This window comes from Ceratotherium simum, chromosome 19, assembly GCF_057802395.1.
Source record: "Ceratotherium simum simum isolate JZ-2026a chromosome 19, ASM5780239v1, whole genome shotgun sequence".
Lineage (NCBI taxonomy): Eukaryota > Metazoa > Chordata > Mammalia > Perissodactyla > Rhinocerotidae > Ceratotherium > Ceratotherium simum.
Window position 1 is genome coordinate 2,252,898 of NC_141918.1, and position 25,266 is coordinate 2,278,163.

Genomic DNA, 25,266 nt, shown 5'->3' on the forward strand with positions numbered 1-25,266 from the left:
GGTGGCCGGCCCGCCGGAGGAGCGCTCGGGCCGGGTCCGCATGGGGCCGCGGGCGCCCCGGGGGCTGGACGACACCCGTGGAGGCCGAGCCGGCGCCGCCGAGGGCCGGCCCTCCGCGAGCCCGGGCTGCGGGCGCCACGCGGCGGGTCCGGCGGGCGCCGCGGCCCGCTCCGCCCGCGAGCCGAGCCCGGGCTCCTGAGGGCAGCCGCGCGGGGGGCGGGGGCGGGCGCCCGGCGGCAGCTCCGGCGCCCGTGGGGGAGGAGCGGCGGCGGCGGGGGCTGCTGTGGCGACGGACGCGAGGCGGCGGCGAGCAGACCCACCCAGTCCGCATGGACAGCCGCAGCGGCCTCCGCTGATGCATTCGCGCCGGCGCGGGGTGCGCGGGCGGCCGTAGCGGCGGCGCTGCACAGGGAGCGGAGGGCCCGGGGGCGCCTGACGGTCGCGGAGACTCGCCGCCCGGCGCGGCCATTTTACGGCCCGGGACGGAGGGAGGCGCGCTCGTGTGCTCTCCTCCAGCCTCTCTTCCGGGGGCCCGCGGGGGGAAGCTTCTCGACGGCCTGGGTGGGCGGTGGATGGGGAGTCGTGGGCCGAGAGGAGCCGGGCCCGGGAAGCGCCGCCGCCGCCGCCGCCGCTCGCGTTCCCCCGGAGGCGCCTGAGGAGAGGCCGGCCGCGGGCCTCGCCGCCCGCAAGCCCGCGGACAGGCCCGCGGACAGGCCCGGCAGCGCCCGGCCCGCTTTGTGTCGGCCCGTCCGGACGCGGGGCGCCGCCGCCTGACAGCCGAGGCCCCGACCCGCAGCCCTGCGGCGGCCCCCCGCGGGCGGCGCGGCCCCTCTTCCTGGCGAGCGCGGCGGCCGAGCGGGCCATGGATTAAGGAGGCGGCGGCGTGGGAGGAGGAAGATGGCGGCCGGCAAGAGCGGCGGCGGCGCCGGGGAGATTACTTTTCTGGAAGGTACATGTCTCTCAGCCCTTGCGAGGGGGTGGGGAGGCACCGGAGAATGTGGCCGGCCGACCCCCGGATACTCGGGCTTTCGCGCTGGGTGGGTTTGGGGGGCGGGGGATGGCGGGGAGGGAGTGCGACGAGCGCGCCGGGTTCGAGTCCGCCGGCGAGGGCCTGCGGGCGCGGGGCCGAGGGCGCCGGGGTCGGGCTGCGGGCCGGCGTCGGGGCGGCCTTGGGGAGTGCGCGCGCGCGCCTGTGACCTTTTTTATCTTTGTTGATGGCCTGGGGATGAGAGCCGATTGCATTCAGGTCTTCTTTGGTGTTCGTGGAAAGTTAAGGTTGGGTGAAATTGGGGGCCAGTCTAAGCAGGGAGGGGAGGAGTGGTTTTACTGAGTGTGTTTTATACTCCTCTGCTCTTGCTGTTTCGCGGAGCTTCAGACTTTCTTTTGCAGCCAGTATTCAGATTAGTCCTGGCCTTGTCCGATATTCTTACCAAATGTGTTTTGCTAAAGTATTTTAAAAAATAATTTATCCGAAAACAGAACGGTATTCACAACGGCAGTTTGGGGACAGTCACCACAGCTAGTAGACAAAGTTTGGGTGGTTCCATTTTTAATCACTCGTGAGGGAAAGTTAAACATTTGCTGTAGGTGGCTTAAGCAAGTCTTAGGAAAAAGCTATATGTTATTGTTGGGGATGGTGGTAATGGGTAACAACCTGGGCTCTTTGCCCATATACATAAGGATCGCCCTCCACACCTCGCCCCCAGCTAAATTCATTGTAGTGTGGACCAGGAACTTTAATGTTAGCATTGCTTAATCTGACTATGGGTTCAGTGATTATAGTGGTAATTGAGTTTACAAATACGATGTTTAGGAAAATGAGTCTATGTAATGTGCTATGATTGTTAAAAAGGATTAACTACTTTTTGGATAATTTTGCAAAGAAGATGATTTTCATATGCAGTATAAACAATACCTTTTAAAAATAACCAATTTGAAACATTTCTGAATTAAGAAAGTACAATTTAACTATGGTAACGTGTTCTGTGGAGGTTGTTGAGGGAATGGTATATTCCCTCATCTTGTTTACGGTTTTATTAACAGCGCCTAGAAGACAGTAGTACTCACTATTAGACTAATGAACGAATAAGGACTAACAGAGGGGAGTGGGAAAAGAAATCTTCATTTTCTTAATTAAGCTTTTAAATTTAGTTTCTTAAGTTTTTCTGGGTTCATTTCATATTACTTCCATTCCAGTTTGTGCAGAATAGGTACCTGTCAGAGGCTGAGTGGTGCAGCTTGTGTTACAGGTGGTGCTATGTGGGTTATTTTTTATTTTGATATTGGAACCTCAAAAGATGGCTTACTGATGCTTATTATATTCAATATGCATATGATTATATTTTTGTGCTGTGGTTTTAGGCTTCTATAGGCTTCTGATTCAGTTCAAGTTCTGACTAGATGAACATAGGAAGGATAGAAAGAGCATAAATAAAGCCAATAGATACAGGATTGATGTGAATTTCAAAACGGTTGCTTTTAGTTTATTCTGACTTAAGGGTCTATGAATATACTTCAGGTGTGATAAATTTGAATTTCACCATATCTCTTTCAGTCTTCTCATAAAGAATGCAAATGAGAACTTGTTTAGAATATGAGCATAAGGGAAAGCAAGGCTTTCAGTTTCTCATATCTGATTTTCATATACTGTTGTACTGAATCTTTCTAAATAAATGGAATCATTTAGTACTACTTGTATTTTTTGTGTTTAATTCTTTTGGTTCTTTACACTTTTAAGAATAAAAGAGGGCTGGCCCCCGTGGCTTAGCGGTTAAGTGCGCATGCTCCGCTGCTGGCGGCCTGGGTTCGGAACCCCTGGCGCGCACCCACGCACCGCTTCTCTGGCCATCCCACATACAGCAACTAGAAGGATGTGCAGCTATGACATACAACTATCTGCTGGGGCTTTGGGGGAAAAATAAATAAATAAAATTATAAGAATAAAATACTCCACTATAACTTGTCATACATTTAGTATTACCATGTTTATATGTTTTCAAAATGTTTCCCTGTAGGCCCTTAGGATTTACTATTTGAACATCTATATAGTGTACTTTCCTTCCTCTTCAGTAGAAAAACTGAAGTAGGTTTTCATTTACTCATCAGGTATTTGTAGCAACCTACTCTGTGCTAGGCACTGTACCAACGTGAGTATAGCAGTACATATGATAAAGTCCTTGGCTTCATAGAACTTATAGTTTAGTGGGAGGGACTTATGATAAATAAGTAAAAATTAATCCATTTGAAACAGTTGTACCCCATGTTTTCACACAGTTCCTTTCTTCACTTTATTCAGGTCTGCTCAGACCTGACAACCTATTTAAAATGTCATACTGCCACACACATGTACAAACACACGATATTCCCTTTTACTGTTTTATTTTTCATAATAGCCCTTATCACATGATAAATTTATGTTTTCATGTTTTTCAGTCCTCAGTTTTCCAGCTTAAAATATAGGGTCCATGAAAGCAATGGCTTAGTCTTTTCATCATCATATTCTTGCACCTGAGACATATTTGTTCTTAATGAAATAAACAAGATGGTAAAAGTAGGATAAAGGTGGAAGGAATATACAGAGCAGTGAAAGAATAGGAAAGCCATTTTATATAGTGTTAAAGTCAGGAAAGGCCTTCCTGAGGAGGTGACACCTGAGTTAGGGTAACACCTTATCTATGGGACACATCAGAGTGTGGCAGAAAGGATGAGGCCTGTAAAGTTTCAGAGATGATACGTAGTTCCATTTGTTAAACAAAAAGGGGGTCATTATGCCTGAAATGTAACGAGCAAGGGAGAGAGTGATATAAGAGAGAGGCAGCAGATCTATCATGCAAGATCGTGAATTTTTATTTCGTTCTGAGAAGTGGGAAGTCATGAAGAGTTTGAGGCAAAGGAGTGTCCTGATATGATTTATCTTTTTAAAAAATCACTAACTTCTGTGTGTGGAATGAATTAGAGAAGAGCAAGAGTAAAAGCAGGAACATGAGTTAGGAGAAATTTATCATGTGATGAGGGCCATTATGAAAAATAAAACAGTAAAAGGGAATACTGTGTGTACATTTTACTTTTTATTTATTTATTTTTTTGTGAGGAAGATCAGCCCTGAGCTAACATCCATGCCAGTCTTCCTCTTTTTTTTTTTTTCTGAGGAAGACGGGCCCTGGGCTAACATCTGTGCCGTTCTTCCTCCACTTTACGTGGGACGCCACCACAGCATGGCCTGACAAGCGGTGCGTCGGTGCGTGCCCGGGATCCGAACCCGCACTTAACCGCTACGCCACGGGGTCGGCCCCTGTGTGTTTGTACATTTTAAATAGGTTGTCAGGTCTGAGCAGACCTGACTATGGTAGTAGTCTAAAATAGAGGGTCTTGGATTAGAATGGTGGCAGTGGAGATTGGGGACGAGGGGTGGATAGGTTGAAGATATGTTTGGATGTAGAGTTTACAGGACTTGTTGATGGATTGTATATTGAGGCTCCGAGTAAGGGAGGAATTGAGGATGACATCTAGAGTTTTGGTTTGAGGTGTTGGGAGGGGGAATTCCATTTACTGACATGGAGTAAACTGGTGGAGGAACGAGAAGTAAGTTAATAGCTCTGCTTTCCTCAAATTAAGTTTGAGATGTCTGTTTGTCATCCGTGTTGTAAATTATGTTTTACATCCTTATAACTACTAAGTAAAATGCTAATTCCGTTTCCTTTTCTGGCTTCCTTAGGGAAAAGGAGATTTACTGGCTACTATTAAACTTTCTTTACTTCGTTCGTATATTATCACACTAAAATAGCTTGAATTTAATTAGGCCACAGCTTATATTGAATTGTTTTCTTTCTCCTCTTTGACTTGTTTCTTTCTTTTCTTTACTTTTCTTTTTGTGAGGAAGATCAGCCCTGAGCTAACATCCATGCTAATCCTCCTCTTTTTGCTGAGGAAGACCGGCTCTGAGCTATTGCCAGTCCTCCTCCTTTTTTTCCCCCAAAGCCCTAGTAGATAGTTGTATGTCATAGCTGCACATCCTTCTAGTTGCTGTATGTGGGACGCGGCCTCAGCATGGCCGGAGAAGTGGTGTGTCGGCCCGGGATCGGAACCCGGGCCGCCAGTAGCGGAGCACGTGCACTTAACTGCTAAGCCACGGGGCTGGCCCCGTTTCTTTCTTTTCTGTTCACTTAAGGTTGTCTTATACCCCTTTTCTACTTGTGATGGATAGTTTGGCAGGTTTCTCTTTGTTCGTTCATACATTCAACGGATATGTATCAAGCAACTGCAATGTTGGCACTGTGCTGAGAGGCACAGTGAGGAGGGGGAGTAAATGGTTTCTCTGTGGAGTTTCCAGTTCAGTGAGGAGAGTCAGTAATCAAATAATCACACTTGTAATATAGAAGTACAACTGTCAAGTGTAATAAAAGGGGATTATTCATAATAATGAGAATTTGATCTAACCAGCTCAGTTTGAAAGGTGAATAGGAAAAGGAAAGGTGGGGAGACAGAGCTTTCCAGGCAGAGGGAATAAAATAGAGGGAGCATGGTGTGTTCAGGGAACTAAAAGGAAGACAGTGTGGTGCTAGCGAGGAGAGTGGTACAAGATGACACTGGAGGTAACATCATCAGATTTGTTTCCAGAAAGGTCATTGGCCAGCAAACGGAGAAAGCTTTAGAGAGGGGCAGAAGATCGTCAGTGAGATCAGTTAGGTGTCTTTTGCAGTGCAGGGCAAAGATGGTGGTAACTAGCTTTTTATTGTAACCTTTCTTTTGATAGTCTCCCCTTTCTGTTCTCCTCCGTGGAACCTCTGAGAAGTCTATTTCCTCTCTCCTTTTTCTTTGTTATACTGCACTTGCTCATATCTAGTCTTTTTATCTAGCCTTTGCCTTTTTTCTTCTACCAAATAATTGCCTCACCAATATTTTCTCCCATTTTTTTCTGCCTTCCCTTTCATATATATATATATATATATATATGAAATATATATATATATGAAATATATATATATGAAATATATATATATATGAAATATATATATATGAAATATATATATATATGAAATATATATATATGAAATATATATATATGAAATATATATATATGAAATATATATATGAATATATATATATATATTACTACTTTGGTTTCCTTTTCATTCTGTGCACATCTCCCTTTGCGGACTTTGTCCACCAGATTGCAGACTGATGCTAAGCTATTGCAGTGTTGTCCTCTATACCAGCAAAATTGCTTATGTCTCCAGATGAAAAGTGTTTTCCATTTCCCCTTAGCCATACTTTTGTTGCACATAGAGATGCAGATCAGAGCCCAATCAGTTTGTTTCTTTTACTGGAGACAGTAAATACTTTGCAATACCTCTTGAACTTTATAAAGCACAATTTCTCCTAAGTGATTGGCATTCTGTGAAGATGAGCAGGTCTGTAGTTTCAGCCTGCTTGGGGGAACACAGCACAAAGTTCTTCATTTCTCCCTGCTCCTTTTTCTTTTGGATTGCACTGCTTTTAGAAACTACTTCATGGTGTCATTCCTTCCTTAAGTATATTTATTGTCTGATTTCATCCCAGTTGACTTGATAAATTCTACTTATCACTTGACTTCATGTATTCACGTGGAATAGTAGTATAGAACCTCACCTGGAATGGAAGCGATTTTCATTAGAAATGCGTTGAGAGTATGAACTCAGAAACCAGAATGCTGCGGTTCAGCATCTGACTCTACTACTTACTAGCTGTTTGACCTTGGGTAGATTACTTAACCTCTTTCTTTTTTGTATCTGTAAAACAAGGGTAATTGTAGTTACCTCATAAGGTTGCCGTGAAGGTTAAATGTATTAATATATATTAAATTCTTAGAACAATCCAATTCCAAGCACTGTGTGTTAATTGGTATTATTATATATTTTGTCTTAGCAGGTAGAGAAGAGAAAAAGAACTTCCTTTTCTTGCTTTCCTGCTCTTTCATCTTTCCTTCTCTTTTGTTTGAATTCTATTCTTATTGGTTTTTTTTCGCTTACTACCTTTCTTTTTCTACGTATTAGCTGATTGTTCTTGATATTCTAGGTTGACTGGTGTAGTGAGAGAGGAAAGAGAGAATGAATTATGTATTTCATATGTCTAGACCTCCATAAGTTGTTCCTGTTGCCATTACAAAAGTATGTTGAATGTTTGAGGAAATCAAGAAGTATATAGGGGTTGTGTGACCTAGAGCAAGTTAATGGGGAAATCAGAACTAAAGCTTGGAACTTGCCTTATTATAACCTTAACCTCCTTCAGTATGTCTTTCCTTCTTTCCTCCTTCCCTCCCGTCTTTATCCCTTTGTTTCCTCATTCTTCCTCTTACCTGCTTTCCTTTTGGGATGGAGGGCTGGACAAGAGAAGGAAAAATAATAGGGAATTATCATTTATTGATGAAGCAGCATTCTTAATAGGGCAAAAGCAGAAGCCACAGATCTCTTAAGGCTCAACTTCAGAAATTACAGTGTCACTTCTGCCATATTCTATTGGCGAAAAGGTCACAGAACCAGCCCAGTTTCAAGGGCAGGGGAAGTAGGCCCCACCATTCAGTGGGCAGAGTGGCAAAGAATTTGCAGCTATCGTTACTTTATGCAGCCGTCTTTGCTCTCCCATACCTACCTGTTTTGTTTTTTTTAATTCTTTCAACAAAGTCATAGTATTTCTTACACTAGGAAGTGACAGTTCTTATGAGATCCAAAAGTTTCTAATTTCTGGACAGTTTAGGAAGCTAAAGAAAGACAGAACAAAGTAGGCCACAATTTTTAATTTGTTTCAAAGATATGAATAGCAACATAAACAGTCATTGCTTTGACTTTTCTTTGATCAGACTGGAGAATTTCTGAAACCAGGCGGGCGTAAGTAAGAGGAAAAGAAGAAGAATGTTCGAAACTTTTCTTTCCTTTTTTCTTTCACTCATTAATGTCTGGGTTATGCTGCAGTTGTTAGTGTAATTTTCTCATTTCATTACCTAAACTCTTAGAAAACATGGTCACACTATTTACAATATTAAAAATTAACACTATCTCAATACAAAACACAACAGTTAAACTACAAAGTTAAAAACAGACTGTTAATGATCACAATTACAACCCACTTAAGTTGTACACTTAAGTCACATTACTTGGAGTGATGTAACAGTGGGTGATGATTCATTGTGAACTGCAAGTTATGGTTGCCAACATCGGCTAAAAAACAAGATAGTGAGTGCAGAAGGTGGATAATCTGTGCAGTATCCATTTGACACTAAAAATGGTGTTGCTTTCAGCCCCTGTTTTTTGGGCTACGTTAGGGTTTTATACTTCCCAGAACCTTCTGCATCTACCACCAAAAATTAGGACCTCTTGTCTCCTGAGGATACAGACTTTCAGTGCTAAAATTGGGACAGTCCTAGGCAAACTGGGGTATTTAGACGCTCTGCTTTGTCCGAAAGTTAACAGCAGCTACCTTGACGCCATCTGAAACTACAGGCTTGAGTAGTAAGACAAGAAGCCATATTCTTATCTTGCTTTTGGAGGTGTTTTTGCTATTCCAGATACATTTCGTGCTTGGTTTGAAATATGGAGGGTTTTTTTCTCCCAGTTTAACTTCATTACAATCTTTGAAATAGAGCAGGGAGAAAAAACAAACAGTGCTGGTGTCCAGTGTGTATGGTAAATTTGCTTTTCATTTTTACAAAGATTGAAGCCGTTTTTCAGGACACGAAGAGCTAGAAATTCCCTGAGACTTGTTTGTAGACCATGTAGTAACCTTGCTGTCTTTCCTATATTCAAAAATCTGCAAACTTTCTGCCATACAACCTCCTATGTATGAATCTGCCACTAAATCCTGGAGACATGGTGAAGACACTACCTCTTAACCTCTGTTGACTCTGCCTGCGTGGAAACCAGTATCTTCTCTGCCTCCGTAACTCCTATGGCCATGGTTTGGATGAAGTGGTATTCCAAATGTTTTGGCATTTAATATTCTTTCTTCAGTCCAGGTTGGTCTCCATTCTCTATTATCATCACAGGAAATATTACCAAAGAATGATTTATTTTTGTCATAATAGCAGTTAAGTCTGAGAATCTTCACCAGCATATCCTTCATGAGTTTGAGTATCAACTCTTGAGTCTCCTTTATCTTCATCATTTACAGGCTTTACCTCTTTCTCAAGTTTATCTTCTTTTAATTTAAATTTATTATGAAACTCTTGTCACTTTTCTCCTTGTTGAATTACCCATTTGCGCTTTCAGGATTTAAGTGTTTCCTTGGTCCATCTCACTGAATACTGAATTCCTCTGCCATCTTGATGGTCCTCTCCCCTTTCCTTGGAGCAGAAGGAACATTTAGAGCCACTTGTCTCTTGCAGCCATTTCTGAGTTGTTCATTTTCTGGTCTGGGAACTTGGTGTGCATCAGCTTTAGATAACTGTATTTTTAGAGATTGTGTATTCTGCATAAAGATAGAACTGACTGCGTTATTTTGGGATGAGGTACTACCACTTGATATTTCTGTTCCATATCAGACAGAGGAGTTTCTAGCTACGCTAACAGCACCAAACTGCTGCCTGATAATGGCCTTGGAGAGAACTAACTATATGCTGGCATCCTGCGAATAGGTCCATAGAAACCCACTGAATGGAATGAAGAAGTATGTAAACCCAGAGAACACTGAACAATAGCTGGATCCTGAGTCGAAGAATATTGTGGTTTTGATGGCTCACAGAAAAGTCTAATTTAATATTACTCCCAAGAATGTAATATATTCAGACTTCATCTTGAGGTAGTATTGGACAGTCAGTCTATTGGTCTGTCTTCTGTACCAAAGGATAAAGGTTAGGAATTTGAGGAAATCACCTTAGCTGGGTAATTTCGTTGCTTCCTGTAGCATCTGTGGGAGTTATTAGGTGGTGGCTTGGCTGGTCGGAGGTTCGCACATGGCTTCATTCAGATGTCTGACTCTGGCAGGTGTGGGTAGTTGGACCCTTCCCCCTGCATGAAGTCTGAAGGCCTCTTCACGTGGTGTCTGCAGCAGGGTATTCAGACTTCTAACGTGGTGGCCCAGGGCTCCAAGAGATGCCTTTGGAGAATCTTGACAGGTTCTTGAGAAAGATGGGCTGTAGCACTACAGAGCCACTTAAAATTGCTTTATTGATATTTCCTGATGTTTGCATTTAATTCTCTGTTTTCTTTTACTGCTTTGATGTTTCTAAGTTTCCGAAGTTAACTTCTGTCTCTGATCCTTTTTAAAAATTTTATCCCATTTCACATTATTGTAAAACGTTACCAATGATACTTTTAAAAATTACTAGGAAGTATTTCACATCTATGTGAAATATAAAGAGTAATATCAAAAACTTATGTTCTACTTCCTAGCCTAAAGAAAACATTTCCGATTCAGTTGAAGCTGGGGTGAACCCTTTTCTTTTTGCATGCTCCTACCTCCTCTCCACGGTTACCACCATCCTTAAGTTGGTAATTACCATTCCCATGCATTTCTTTGTACTTTACTCTTTATGTATGTGTTTCTGAACCATATGTGTGTGTGCATATAAATTGTTTTGTATGTTTTAAAATATTTTATAAATCATTTCATACCGTGTATGTTCTTCTCCAACTTGCCTTTCATTCTTATAGCATTGTTTGAGAGATTAATGTTGATAAGAATAGCTCTAGTGCTTTCATTTTCATTGTCATTTAGTATTTCATAGTATGAATATACTACAGTTTATCCATTCCCATTTGTGGAAATTTAGGTTGTATCCAACTTTTTACTTTTATATACATTGTTACTTTGAGTATCTTCCTATGTCTCATATTGCTACTACGAGCTTTTTAAAAATGTACATTTCCTTGTGCACATGTGTGTGTTTCTCTAGGGCAGAGATCAGCAAACGTTTTCTGTAAAGGGCCAGAAAGTAAATATCTTACACTTTGCAGTCCAAACAGTCCCTGCCAAAAGTATTCAGTGCTGCCATTTTAGCGAGAAGGTGGTCGTAGATAATGCATAAGCAAATGAGTGTGGCTGCGTGCCGGTAAAATTTTATGGACACTGAAATTTCAATTTCATATACTTTTCATGTGTCATGAAACCTTCTTCTTCTTTTGAGTTTTTCCCCAACCATTTAAAAATGTAAAAGCCATTCTTAGCTCATGTGCCTTATAAAAACAGGCCACAGGCCAGATTTGGTTGGGCCATTCTTTGCTGACACCTGATCCAGTGTATCCCTTGGCAATGGAATTATTGGATCATGTGCAATTTCAGCTTCACGTAGGTATTGCCAATTAGATCTCCAAAGTGTGTTCACTAGCAGTTTTTAAGTTTTCCTGTTTATACACATCATCACTCACTTGGTAATATCTGATGTTTTAGTTTTTGCCAGTCTGATGGAGTTATCAGATGGTGGTTTGAATTTATAATACTCTGGTTTATAGTGAGGTTGAGTATCTTTATTGCTGCATTTAAAAAATTATTCATTGTTTATTCAACAACAGAATTTTTAATGTAGTCATTTGTTGTTTTTATCTTAATGTCTTATGCTTTTTGTGATAGAAGAAATCCTTTGGTCTCAGTGGTCCATTGTATTATAACTTTACTTTTTTTGTTTTATTAATTACTGTTCATTTCTGTAGTTTTTGTAACAGCAGGAGAGTGCCAGTCAGCTTTACAGGCTGGGGTAACAGAATTTGAAAATCTATTTGTAGTGTATATTCCTTATGTTTTCTTTACATTAAAAAGATAATATTTGGGGCTGGCCCAGTGGCATAGTGGTTAGGTTGACTCACTCTGCTTCAGCGGCCCGGGGTTCGCAGGTTCAGATCCTGGGCGCGGACCCATGCACCACTTATCAAGCCATGCTGGGGCAGGCATCCCACATATAAAGTAGAGGAAGATGGGCACACATGTTGGTCCTGGGCCAGTCTTCCTCAGCAAAAAGAGGAGGATTGGCAACAGATGTTAGCTCAAGGCTGATCTTCCTCACCAAAAAAAATAATAATAATATTTTAAAGACTTTATTAAATATTTGCAAACCATCTATCTGATAAGGGGTTAATATCCAGAATGTATAAAGAACTTATACAACTCAATAGCAAAAAAATATCCGGTTAAAAAATGGGCAAAGGACCTGAATAGACTTTTTTTTTTAATTATTTTATTGAGGTCATATTGGCTTATAACATTGTGTAAATCAGGTGTACATTGTTATATATCAGTTTCTGTATAGACTGCCTTGTGTTCACCTCTAATAGTCTAGTCGGAATAGACATTTTTACAGAGAAGACATACAAATGGCCAACAGGTACATGAAAAGGTACTCAACATCGCTAATCATCAGGGAAATGCAAATCAAAACTACAATGAGATATCACTTCAGGCCTGTTAGAATACTATCATCAAAAAGACAAGAGATAACAAATGCTGGTGAGAATGTGGAGAAAGGGGAACCCTTGTGCACCGTTGGTGGGATTGTAAATTAGTACAGCCACTATGGAAAACAGTATGGAGGTTTCTCAAGAAATGAAAACTAGAACTACCATATGATCCAGCAATTCCACTTCTGGGAATACAACCAAAGGAAACAAAAGCACCATGTCAAGAGATATCTGCACCCTCATATTCATAGCAACATTATTTACAATGGCCAAGACATGGAAACAACCAAATTGTCCATCAGTGGATCAATGGATAAAGCAGTTGTGGTATATGTATAATGAAATATTATTCATATGAAGAAGGAAGGAAATCCTGCCATTTGCGACAACATGATGGATCTTGAGGGGATTATGCTAAATGAAATAAGTCAGGCAGAGAAGGACGAATACCGTATGATCTCACTTATATGTGGAATCTTAATAAACAAAAACGCAAAGACTCAGAAAAAGAGATCAGATTTGTGGTTACAGGAGGCAGGGGGTAGGGAGTGAGAGACTTGGATGAAGATGGTCAAAAGGTACCAACTTCAGTTATAAGATAAATAAGTACTGGGTATGTAATGTACAAAATGACTATAGTTAACATTCCGTATAGTATATTTGAAAGTTGTTAAGACAGTAAATCCTATGAGTTTTGATCACAAGGAAGAAACATGTAAAAAAAATTTTTTTTAATCTATATGAGATGATGGATGTTAACTGAACTTATTGTGGTAATCATTTCACAATACATGTAAGTCGTTATGTTGTATACCTTGAACTTATACAGTGCTGTATGTCAGTTGTATCTCAATAAAACTGGGGAACAAAGACTGTTTTTTTCCTAGCCGTGCAAAAGATTTTCTTATTTTTTTGAAGACTTTTCTTTTAAGAGCAGTTTTAGGTTCACAGCAAAGTTGAGAGGAATGTACAGAGATTTCCCATATACCTCCTACCCCACACATGGGTAGCCTCCACCATTAGCATCCCCCAACAGAGTGGTACATTTGTTATATTTTATATGCCTACATTGACACATCATAATCACCCAAAGTCCGTAGTTTACATTATGGTTCACTCTTGGTTTTGTATAGGCTGTGGGTTTGGACAACTGTATAATGACATGTATCCATCATTGTAGTATCATACAGAGTATTTTCACTGCAATAAAAATCTGTGCTCTACCTATTCATCCCTCAGCTCCCCCACCCCCACTCATCACTAGCAACTACTCATCTTTTTACTGTCTTCATAGTTTTGCCTTTTCCAGAATGTCAGATGGTTGAAATCAAACTGTATGTAGCCTTTTCAGATTGGCTTCTTTCACTTAGTAATATGCATTTAAGGTTCCTCCACATCTTTTCATGGCTTGCATAGCTCATTTCTTTTTAGTGCCAAATAATATTCCATTGTCTGGATGTACCACAATTTATTTATTCATTCACCTACTGAAAGACATCTTGGTTGCTTCTAAGTTTTAGCCATTATGAACAAAGCTGCTGTAAATATCTGTATGCAGGTTTCAATGTGGACATGTTTTTAACTCCATTGGGTAAATACCAAGGAGTGCTGTTGCTGGATAATGTGGTAACAGTATGTTTTAGTTTTGTAAGGAACTGGTAAACTGTACTATTTCGTATTCCCCTGAGCAGTGAATGTGAGTTCTTGTTGCTCCACATCCTGACCAGCATTCGATATTGTGCATTGTTCCAGATTTGGGCTTTTTAAATAGATGTGTAGTGGTATCTCATTGTTTTAATTTGCATTTCCCTAATGATATATGATGTGGAGCATCTTTTCATATGCTTATTTGCTGTCTCTGTATCTTTGGTGAGGTGTGTTAAGGTCTTTGGCCCATTTTTTAACTGGGTTGTTTGTTTTTTTATTATTGAGTTTCAAGAATTCTTGGTATATTTTGGATCAAGTCCCTAATCAGATGTGTCTTTTGCAAGTATTTTCTCCCAGTCTCTGGCTTGTTTTCTAACTTTCTTGACATTGTCTTTCACAGAAGTTTTTAATTTTAATAAAGGCAAGCTTATCAATTCTTGCTTTCATACTTCCAGTGCCTTGGGTGTTGTATCTAAAAAGTCATCGCCATACCCAAGGTCATCTAGGTTTTCTCCTCTCTTGTCTTCTAGGGGTTTTATAGTTTTGTGTTTTACGTTTAGGTTCTGTGATCCATTTTGAATTACTTTTTGTGAAGGGTGTGACGTCTGTGTCTAGGTTCATTTTTTTTTTTTTTTTTTTGCATGTTGGATGTCTAGTTGTTCCAGTACCATTTTTTGAGAAGACTGTCTTTTGCTCCATTGTATTGCCTTTGATCCTTTGTCAACAATCAGTTGACTGTCTTTATGTGGCTCTATTCTAGCCTCTGTATTCATCTTCAAGTCGGGTAGTGTCTGTCCTCCAAATTTGTTCTTCTCTTTAAATATTGTGTTGGCTATTCTGAGTCTTTGCCTCTCCATATAAACTTTAGAATCAGTTTCTCAGTATCCACAAAATAACTTCCTGAGATTTTAATTGCGATTGCATTGAATCTATAGATAAAGTTGGGAAGAACTGACATCTTGACAATATTGAGTCTTCCTATCCATGAACATGGAATATCTCTCCATTTATTTAGTTCTTTGATTTCATTCATCAGAGTTTTGTAGTTTTTCTCATATAGATCTTGTACATATTTTGTTAGCCTTAATGCTAAGTATTTTGTTTTAGGAGATGCTAATGTAAGTGGTATTGCATTTTTAATTTCAAATTCTGCTTGTTAATTATTGGTATATAGGAAAGCAATAGACCTTTTTGTATTAACTTTGTATCCTGCAGCCTTGCTATAGTTGCTTATTAGTTTCAGGAGGTTTTTTTGTTTTTGTTTTTGTGAGGAAGATCAGCCCTGTGCTAACATCTGCCAATCCTCCTCTTTTTTTGCTGAAGAAGATTGGCCCTGGGCTAACATCCATGCCCAACTTCCTCCACTTTATATGGGATGCTGCCACAGCATGGCTTGCCAAGCCGTGCGTCGGTGCGCACCTGGGATCCGAACCAGCGAACCCTGGGCCGCCACAGCAGAGTGTGCGCACCGAACCGCTTGCGCCACTGGGCCGGCCCCTGTTTTTGTTTTTCGATTGTTTAGGGTGTTCTGTGTAGACGATCATGACATTTGCGAACAAAGACAGTTTTATTTCTTCCTTCCCAATCTGTATCCCTCTTATTTCCTTTTCTTGTTTTATTGAATTAGCCAGAACTTCCAGTACAGTGCTGAAAAGGAGTAATGAGACGGGTCATTCCTGCCTCATACCTGATCTTAGTGGAAAAGTTCCAATTCCCCCCCCTTATGTATGATTTGGCTATAGGTTTTTGTAGATATTCTTTATTAAGTTAAGGAAGTTCCCTTGTATTCCTAGTTACTGAGTATTTTTTATCATGAATAGTAGTTGAATTTTATCAAGTGCTTTTTCTACATCTATTGGTATGATCATATGATTTTTCTTTTTTAGTCTATTGATGTAATGGATTACATTAACTGATTTTTGAATGTTGAGCCAGCCTTGCATAGCTGGGGACAATCTCACTTGGTCGTGTTGTGTAATACTTATACTTTGTTGGATTCAATTTGCTAATATTTTGTTGAGAATTTTTGCATCTGTGTTCATGAGAGATATTGGTCTGTAGTTTTCTTGTAATGTCTTTGTCTGATTTTGATATTAGGTTAACATTGGCCTCATAGAATGAGTTAGGAAGTATTTCATCTGCTTCTGTCTTCTGAAAGAGATTGTAGAGAATTTCTTCCTTAAAGGTTTGGTAGAATTCACCAGTGAACCCATCTGGGCCTGGTGCTTTCTGTTTTGGAAAGTAATTAATTATTGATTCATTTCTTTAATAGATATAGGCCTATTTAGATCGTTTCTCTTTCTGTGAGTTTTGGCAGCTTATATCTTTCAAGGAATTGGTCCATTTCATCTAGGTTATCAAATTTGAGCATAGAGTCATTCATAATATTCTTTTATTCTTTTAATGTCTGTGGGATCTATAGTCATGTCCCCTCTTCCATTTCTGATATTAGTAATTTGTGTCCTCCCCTTTTTTTTTCCTTAGCCTGGCTAGATAGAGGCTTATTGATTTTTTTCAGTCTTTTCAAAGATCCAGCTTTTGGTTTCGTTGATTTTTGTCTATTGATTTCCTGTTCATTGTCATTGATTTCCACTCTAATTTTTAGTATTTCTTTTCTTGTGCTTACTTTGGATTTAAATTGCTCTTTTTCTAGTTTTGTACAATAGAAGCTTAGATGATTTATTTTAGATCGTTTTTCTCTTCTAATATATGCATTCAATGCTGTAAATTTCCCTCTAAGCACTGCTTTCACATCTCACAAATCTGGTAAGTTGTATTTTCATTTAATTCAAAATATTTTTAATTTTACCTTGAGATTATTTCATTGACCCATTTGTGGTTTAGAAGTATGTTGTTTCACTTCCACGTATTTTGAGATTTTTCCGGTTAATCTTTCTGTTATTGATTTCTAGTTTAATTCTTTTATGGTCTGAGAGCAGACATTGTATGATTTCTGTTCCTATAAATTTGTTAAAGTGTGTTTTATGGCCCAGAATGTGGTCTGTTTTAGTGAATGTTCCATGTGAGCTTGAGAAAATGTGGATTCTTCTGTTGGATGAAGTAGTCTACACATGTCACTTATCTCCAGTTGATTGATGGTGTTATTGAGTTCACCTGTATCCTTAGTGATTTTCTGCCTGCTGGATCAGTCCATTTCTGATACAGGAGTGTTACAGTCTCCATCTATGATAGTGGATTCATCTGTTTCTCCTTGCAGTTCTATGTAGTTTGACACTGTTGTTAATTAAGTATATACATGTTAAGGATTGTTGTGTGTTCTTGGAGAATTGACTCCTTCAACATTATGTAATGCCCTTCTTTATTCCTAATACGTTTCCTTGCTTTGACATCTGCTTTGTCTGAAATTAATATAACTACTCGTGCTTTCTTTTGATTATTGTTAGCATGGCAGCTCTCCATTTCTGTACTTGTAATTCATATGTGTCTTTTTATTTAGAGTGGGTTTTGTGTGGACAGCTTATAGTTGGGTTTTGTTGTTCAAGCCACTCTGACAATCTCTGTCTTTTAATTGGTGTGTTTAGACCATTGACATTCAAAGTGATTATTGATATAGTTGAATTAATGTTTACGCTGTTATTATTTTTTATTTGTTGCCTTTCTTCCTGTTTTTTTTGGTGAGGAAAATTAGCCCTGAGCTAACGTCTGTTGCCAATCCTCCCCTTTTTGCGGAGGAAGATTGGCCCAGGACCGACATCCGTGCCCATCTTCCTCTACTTGCTACATGGGACACCTGCTACAGCATGGCTTGATAAACGGCGCATAGGTCTGCACCCGGGATCCAAACCTGTGTTCCCCGGGGCGCCAAAGCAGAGCATGGGAACTTAACCACTAGGCCACCAGGCCGGCCCCTGCCTTTTGTAGATTTAACTGAGTGTTTTATATTTTCCATTTTCTGTCCTTTTGTTGCAATTTCTGTTATATTTCATTTAAAAAAAGGTTTTAGGGGCCGGCCTGGTGGCGCTAGCGGTTAAGTGTGCGTGCTCCGCTGCGGCGGCCTGGCGTTCACCGGTTCGGATCCCGGGCGCACATTGATGCACCGCTTGGCAAGCCATGCTGTGGCGGCGTCCCATATAAAGTGGAGGAAGATGGGCACAGATGTTAGCCCAGGGCCAGTCTTCCTCAGCGAAAAGAGGAGGATTGGCAGATGTTAGCACAGGGCTGATCTCCTCACAATAAATAAATAAATAAATAAATTTTTTAGTGGTTCCCTTAGAGTTTGCAATATGTCTTTACAGCTAATCCAAATCCACTTTTAAATGACACAGTACCTCTTCATGAGTAGTATGAGAACCTTACAGTAACAAAATAATCCTAATTCCTCCCTCCTGTCCCTTGTATCATTGCTGTCATTCATTTCACTTTTATTTAAGCATGCATAATAAACATATATATACACACACAAGATATATACATAAGCATACATAATTGAATACATTGTTGCTGTTATTCTGAACAAACTCTTATCTGTTACTTTAAGAAGAAGAAAAATAATATGAAAAATAAAGGTTTTATTTTACCTTTATTTATTCCTTCTCTGAGGCTCTTTTCTTTATGTACATCCGAGTTTCTGACCTACACCGTTTTCCTTCTCAACATTTTTTGCAAGACAGGTCTGCTAGCAACAAATTCTCTCAATTTTTGTTTGTCTAAGAAAGTCTTATAATTTTGCAGGGTATAGAATTCCAGGGGTTTTTTTTCCCTCTTCAATTCTTTAAGTATTTCACTTCACTCTCCTTGCTTGCGTGATTTCTGAGAAGTCAGATGTAATTCTTGTCTTTGTTCCTTTATAGGTAAGTTGTTTTTTTTGTCTGGCTTCTTTCAGTATTCTTTTTACTTTTGATTTTCTGTAGTTTGAAAATGATATGCCTAGGTGTAGTTTTTTAGATTTATTCTGCTGGTGGTCTCTGAGCAGTCCTGGATCTGATCTTTGGTGTTTGACATTAATTTGGGGAAATTCTCAGTTGTTATTATTTCAAATATTTCATCTGTTCCTTTCTCTATTTTTCTGGTATTCCTATTATGCGTATGTTACAAGTTTTGTTATTTTCCCACAGTTCTTGGATATTCTTTCATTTTTTTCAGTCTTTGTTCTCTTTGCTGTTCAGTTTTGAAGGTTTCTATTGATAAATACTCAAGCGCAGAGATTCCTTAGCTGTGTCCAATCTAAGAAGTTCATCAAAAGCATTCTTCATTTCTGTTAGTGTTTTTGATCTCTAGCATTTATTTTTAGTTCTTGGAGGATTTTTATCTCTGTACTTACATGCCCATCTGTTCTTGCATGCTGTTTACTTTATCCATTAGAGCTCATAGAGTAATCACAGTTGTTCTGAATTCTCAGTCTGGTAATTCCATGCCATGTCTGGTTCTGATGCTTGCTTTGTCTCATCAAATTGTGTTTTTTGCCTTTTAGTGTGCCTTGTAGTTTTTTCTTGATAGCTAGAAATGATACACCAGGTAAAGGAACTGCTGTAAATAGGCTTTTAATCATGTGGTGGTAGGTGTGGGGGAGGGGAAGCATTCTGTAGTCCCGCGATCAGCTCTCAGTCTTTCAGTGAGCCTGTGCCTCTGAACTGTGAACTTCACAAGTGTTTCTCAGTATTCTTCTCTTCCCTTAGGTGGGACAGGATGGCTAGAATGGGCTGGAGTTAAATATTTCTTTTCTCCCACATGTAAGGCTAGAGCCAGCTGGAGTTGGGTATTTCCCTTCCCCCAGGTAGGGTTTGATAAAATTCCATTGGGTTATGCCCTGGTTAACTGCTTTCCCCAGAGGGCAGGCCTTGTTAAGAATGGAGTGCTGTGGTGTATTTCAAAATGATTCCTTTTTCCCTCTCCCTGATGGAAGCACGAGGGGATTTTTCTCCAGTGTTCACTGTGAGAACCTGGTCAAGCTCCCAAAGGTAAACCTCAAAAAAGTGAGGGGTTCCCTCCAATGACTGAGTCACCCTGGAGTTTTTAACTCTCAGACTTGTCTACGCTGAATCTCCAGCAATTCGTCAGTTTATAGTGTAGGTTTTCCTACCCCAGCACTGGATCTTATGGTAGTTTCCACTCATGAATCTCTGCTCCAATAAGCTGTGATTCTTTAAAGTTTTTACTTTTTATTTTGAAATAATTTTACATATAAGGAAGTTGTAAGACTAGTACAAAGAATTCCCGTATGCTCTTCACTTATATCACCAAATGTTAACATTTACCACAATTGCTTTATCATATTCTCTCTAACTGTATATATTTATATGCACATACACGTATTGTTTTTTTTCTGAACTGTTTGAAAGTAAATTTCAGGCATGCTGCCCATTTACCCCTAAATACTTCATTGTCCTACCTCCCCGTTTTTTTCCCATTTTATTGAGGTCATAATGGTTTATAACATTGTGTAATTTCAGGTGTACATTATTATTTATCAGTTTCTGTGTACGCTGCATCGTGCTCACTACCAGTAGTCTAGTTTTTATCCATCACCACATACCTTTACCCCTTTTGCCCACTCCCTCACTCCCTTCCCTTCTGGTAACCACTAATCTGTTCTCTTTATCTGTGTGTTTATCTTCCACATATGAGTGAAATCATGTGGTATTTGTCTTTCTCTGTCTGGCTTGTTTCGCTTAAGATCATACCCTAAAAGTCCATCCACGTTGTTGCAAATGGCACAATTTTGTCTTTTTTTATGGCTGAGTGCTATTCCACTGTGTATATATATATATATATATATATATACCACATCTTCTTTATCCATTCATCCGTTGGTGGGCACTTTGGGTTGCTTCTACATCTGGGCAAGTGTGAATAATGCTGCAATGAAAATAGGGGTGTATGAGTCTCTTTAATTGTTGATTTCAAGTTCTTTGGATAAATACCCAGTAGTGGGATAGCTGGGTCATATGGTTATTTCTATTTTTAATTTTTTGAGAAATCTCCATACTGTTTTCCATAGTGGCTGCACCAGTTTGCATTCCCATCAGCAGTGTGTGAGGGTTCCCTTTTCTCCACATCCTCTCCAACCTTTGTTATTTTTTTGTCTTGTTCATTAGAGCCATTCTGACAGGTATAAGGTGGTATCTCTTTGTACTTTTGAGTTGCATTTCCCTAATAATTAGTGATGTTGAACAACTTTTCATGTGCCTGTTGGCCATCTGTATATCTTCTTTGGAAAAATGTTGTTCATATCCTCTGCCCATTTTTTGATTGGGTTGTTTGTTTTTTTGTTGTTGAGTTGTGTGAGTTCCTTATATATTTTGGAAGTTAACGTCTTGGATATATGATTTGCAAATATTTTCTCCAGTTGGTGGATTGTCTTTTCATTTTGTTCGTGGTTTCCTTTGCCTTGCAGAAGCTTTTTAGTCTGATGTAGTCCCATTTGTTTTTTTCTTTTGTTTCCCTTGCCTGAGGAGACATGGTATTCGAAAAGATGCTGCTAAGACTGATGTCAAAGAGTGTACTGCCTATATTTTCTTCTAGGAGTTTTATGGTTTCAGGTCTCACATTCATGCCTTTAATCCATTTTGAGTTAATTTTTGTGTATGGTGTAAGATAATGGTCTGCTTTCATTCTTTTGCGTGTTGCTTTCCAGTTTTCCCAGCACCATTTACTGAAGAGACTTTCCTTTCTCCATCGTTTGTTCTTGGCTCCTTTGTCAAAGATTAGCTGTCCATAGATGTGTGGGTTTATTTCTGGGCTTTCAGTTCTGTTCCATTGATCTGTGTGTCTGTTTTTGTACCAGTACCATGCTGTTTTGGTTACTATAGCTTTGTAGTATATTTTGACGTCAGGGATTGTGATACCTCCAGCTTTGTTCTTTTTTCTCAGGATTGCTTTGGCTATTCGGGGTCTTTTGTTGTTCCATATAAATTTTAGGATTCTTTGTTCTGTTTCTGTGAAGAAGATCATTGGCATTCTGATTGGGATTGCATTGAATCTGTAGATTGCTTTAGGTAGTATGGACATTTTAACTGTGTTTATTCTTGCAGTCCATGAGCATGGAGTGTCTTTCTATTTCCTTATGTCTTCTTCGATTTCTTTCAATAATGTCTTATAGATTTCATTGTATAGATCTTTCACCTCCTTGGTTAAATTTATTCATAGATATTTTATTCTTTTTGTTGCGATTGTAAATGGGATTGTATTCTTGACTTCTCTTTCTGCTAGTTTGTTATTAGTGTGTAGAAATGCAGCTGATTTTTGTAAGTTGATTTTGTACCCTGCGACTTTGCTATAGTTGTTGATTATTTCTAATAGTTTCCTGGTGAATTCTTTAGGGTTTCCTTTTTTTTTTTTTAATTTTTTGTTTATTGCAGTAACATTGGTTTATAACATTGTATAGTAGGGTTTTCTATACATAGAATTATGTCATCTGCAAACAGCGAGAGTTTCACTTCTTCCTTTCCAATCTGGATACCTTTTATTCCTTTTTCTTGCCTAATTGCTGTGGCCAAAAGCTCCAGTACTTTGTTGAATAGGAGTGGCGAGAGTGGGCACCATTTTCTTGTTCCTGTTATCGGAGGGATGGCTTTCAGTTTTTCACCATTAAGTATAGTTATGGCTGTGGGTTTGTCATATATGGCCTATTATGTTGAGGTACTTGCCTTCTATCCCCATTTTATTGAGAGTTTTTATCATAAGTGGATGTTGGATCTTGTCAGATGCTTTCTCTGCATGTGTTAAGATGATCATGTGATTTTTATTCCTCATTTTTTTTAATGTGGTATATCAGATTGATTGATTTGAGGATGTTGTACCTGCATCCTTGGTATAAATCCCACTTGATCATGGTGTATGATCCTTTGAATGTATTGCTGTATTAAGTTTGCCAATATTTTGATCAGGATTTTTGTATGTATGTTCAGCAATATTGGCCTGTAGTTTTGCTTCTTTGTGTTGTCCTTGCCTGGTTTTGGGATCAGGGTAATGTTGGCCCCATAGAATGAGTTAGGAAGCATTCCGTCTTCTTCAATTTTTTGGAGTAGTTTGAGAAGGATAGGTATTAAATCTTCTTTGAATGTTTGGTAAAATTCTCCAGAGAAGCTGTCTGGTCCTGGACTTTTGTTTTTTGGAAGGTTTTTGATTACTGTTTCCATCTCTTTACTTGTGATTGGTCTATTCAGATTCTCTGTTTTCTCTTGATTCAGTTTTGGGAAGTTGTATGAGTCTAAGAATTTATCCATTTCTTTTAGCTTATCCAATTTGTTGGCATCTACTTCCTCTTTTTTTTAAGAAAGTATACATTCTCTTAAATTACTACAGTGCAGTATCAAAATCAGAAAGTTAACATTGGTATAATACTATTATCTAACCTATAGACTTTTTTTCAGTTTTTCCCAGTTGACCTGAAAATGTTCTTTATAGCAAAAGGAAAAAAAAATTCTGGTTCAGGGTCCAATCTAGGATCATTTATTAGTCATGTCTCATCTCCTTTGATCTGGAACAGTTTTTCAGTCTTTTTCTTTACCTTGACATCTTTGAAATATAGTGGACAGTTATTTTATAGTTTGAGTGTATGTGATGTTTCCTCATGATTAGATTCAGGTTATGCATTTTTATAAGGAATGCTGTAGAAGTGGTCTTTTGTCCCATTACTGGTGAAATTAATCTTTGGTCACTTAGTTAAGATGCTATTTGCCAGGTTTCTTCACTGAAAGGTACTATTTTTTCCCCTTGTAAATAATAAATATTTTGTGGGGAAATACTTTGAGACCATGTAAATATCCTATTTCTCATCAGATTTCACCCATTAGTTTTAGCTTCTCCTGTTTATTTATTAGATTTAGCTTTTGTTAATGATGCATGCCTGAATCAGTTATTACTGTAATGGTTCCCAAATGATGATTTTTCAATTTTATCCTTCCTTACACATTTATTAGTTCCATTCTACTAATATATATTCCTTTAAAAAACCGGTTTTCCTTCTTTGCTTCAGATATACCTAGTGCCCCTATGTTTGAGCCTTTCTAGGGTTCTGTACATAAGTTTGCTCTTGTTTGCTTTCCTCGCCCCTCATAGGCATTTTCTCTGCTTGCCTTACTATACCAGCTAGGACCTTCCACTGTATAATTGAATGGAACTATTTTTATAGCTTATTGCTGGGGAAAGTTATGATCTTTGCTGAAGGTTTTTTTAGTTACTCTTTTTTGGATTAAGGAAGTTCCCTTCTGTTCCTAGTTTGCTAAGAGTTTTTGTTTGTTTTGTGAATTACTCTCATAATTTTCAAGTGTTAACTCTTGCTTATGGAGTAAACCCTACTTGATTGTAATATATTATTCTTTATCACAGGGTTTGATTTGCTAATATTTTAGTTAGGATTTTATATCTGTTTTCATGAGAGAGTGGTAATTTTTCTTTCTTGAATGTCATTGTCAGGTTTGGGATCAGGTATTCTGACTTTATAAAATGGCTGCAAAGCGTTCCTTCTTTTTTCACTTGCTAGTAGAGTTTAGGTAAATTTGTTGCTATTTCGTAAAAGTTTGAAAGAAATTACTGGACAAGCTTTCTGGGTCTGAGTTTTTCTTTATGGAAAGATTTGTAATAATTCAATTTCTTTTATTGATACAGCAGTGTTCAAATCTTCTTTTTCTTGTGTCAATTTGGTAATATTTGTGCCCTCATAGACATTTAGGTTTGCTTTCTCTTAGTCAACTAAATCACTTCCTACCCATCCATCAAATTTTCATCTTTCTTCGATTTAGTTATCTTTCTCATCTTCCTTTATCTCCTTTCTGGGTTCTTTTTGTTCTTATGGGTTTCTACTTTTTCCCTTCCTTCCATTACTGTCATTTAAGTGGAGGTTATGGAGAAAAATGCATGTATTTAATTTGTGATACTTAACTGAGACCTCTCCTTAGCCTCTATCTTTCCTTCCTCTCAATTTTTTTTTTTTTTTGTGAGGAAGATCAGCCCTGAGCTAACATCCATGCTAATCCTCCTCTTTTTGTTGAGGAAGACCGGCTCTGAGCTAACATTTATTGCCAATCCTCCTCCTTTTTTTTCCCCAAAGCCCCAGTAGATAGTTGTATGTCATAGTTGCACGTCCTTCTAGTTGCTGTACGTGGGACGCGGCCTCAGCATGGCTGGAGAAGCGGGGCGTCGGTGTGCACCCAGGATCCGAACCTGGGCCACCAGTAGCAGAGCGCGCGCGCTTAATTGCTAAGCCACGGGGCCAGCCCCCTTCCTCTCAATTTTCTTAGTGGAGTATAGTGGACTTAATTTTCATTATTACGAATGTCAGCCATAGCAGGATATTGAA

At 39.3% G+C, this 25,266-nt stretch overlaps 1 protein-coding gene and 1 pseudogene across 3 annotated transcripts in view; one reads left to right on the forward strand and one right to left on the reverse strand.

Moving 5' to 3' along the window:
- Positions 1-625: 625 nt before the first annotated feature.
- The window catches only part of SENP6 (SUMO specific peptidase 6), a 127,304-nt gene continuing 102,663 nt past the window's right edge, over positions 626-25,266 (forward strand). For all 3 annotated transcript variants that reach the window (XM_014781070.2, XM_087443787.1, XM_014781071.2), the window contains exon 1: positions 626-949. In XM_014781070.2, coding sequence (XP_014636556.1) covers positions 898-949 — 52 coding nt within the window. In that variant the 5' untranslated portion in view covers positions 626-897. The remainder of the gene's footprint in view (positions 950-25,266) is intronic.
- Positions 8,677-9,812, reverse strand: LOC147914487 (protein LSM14 homolog A pseudogene; annotated as a pseudogene).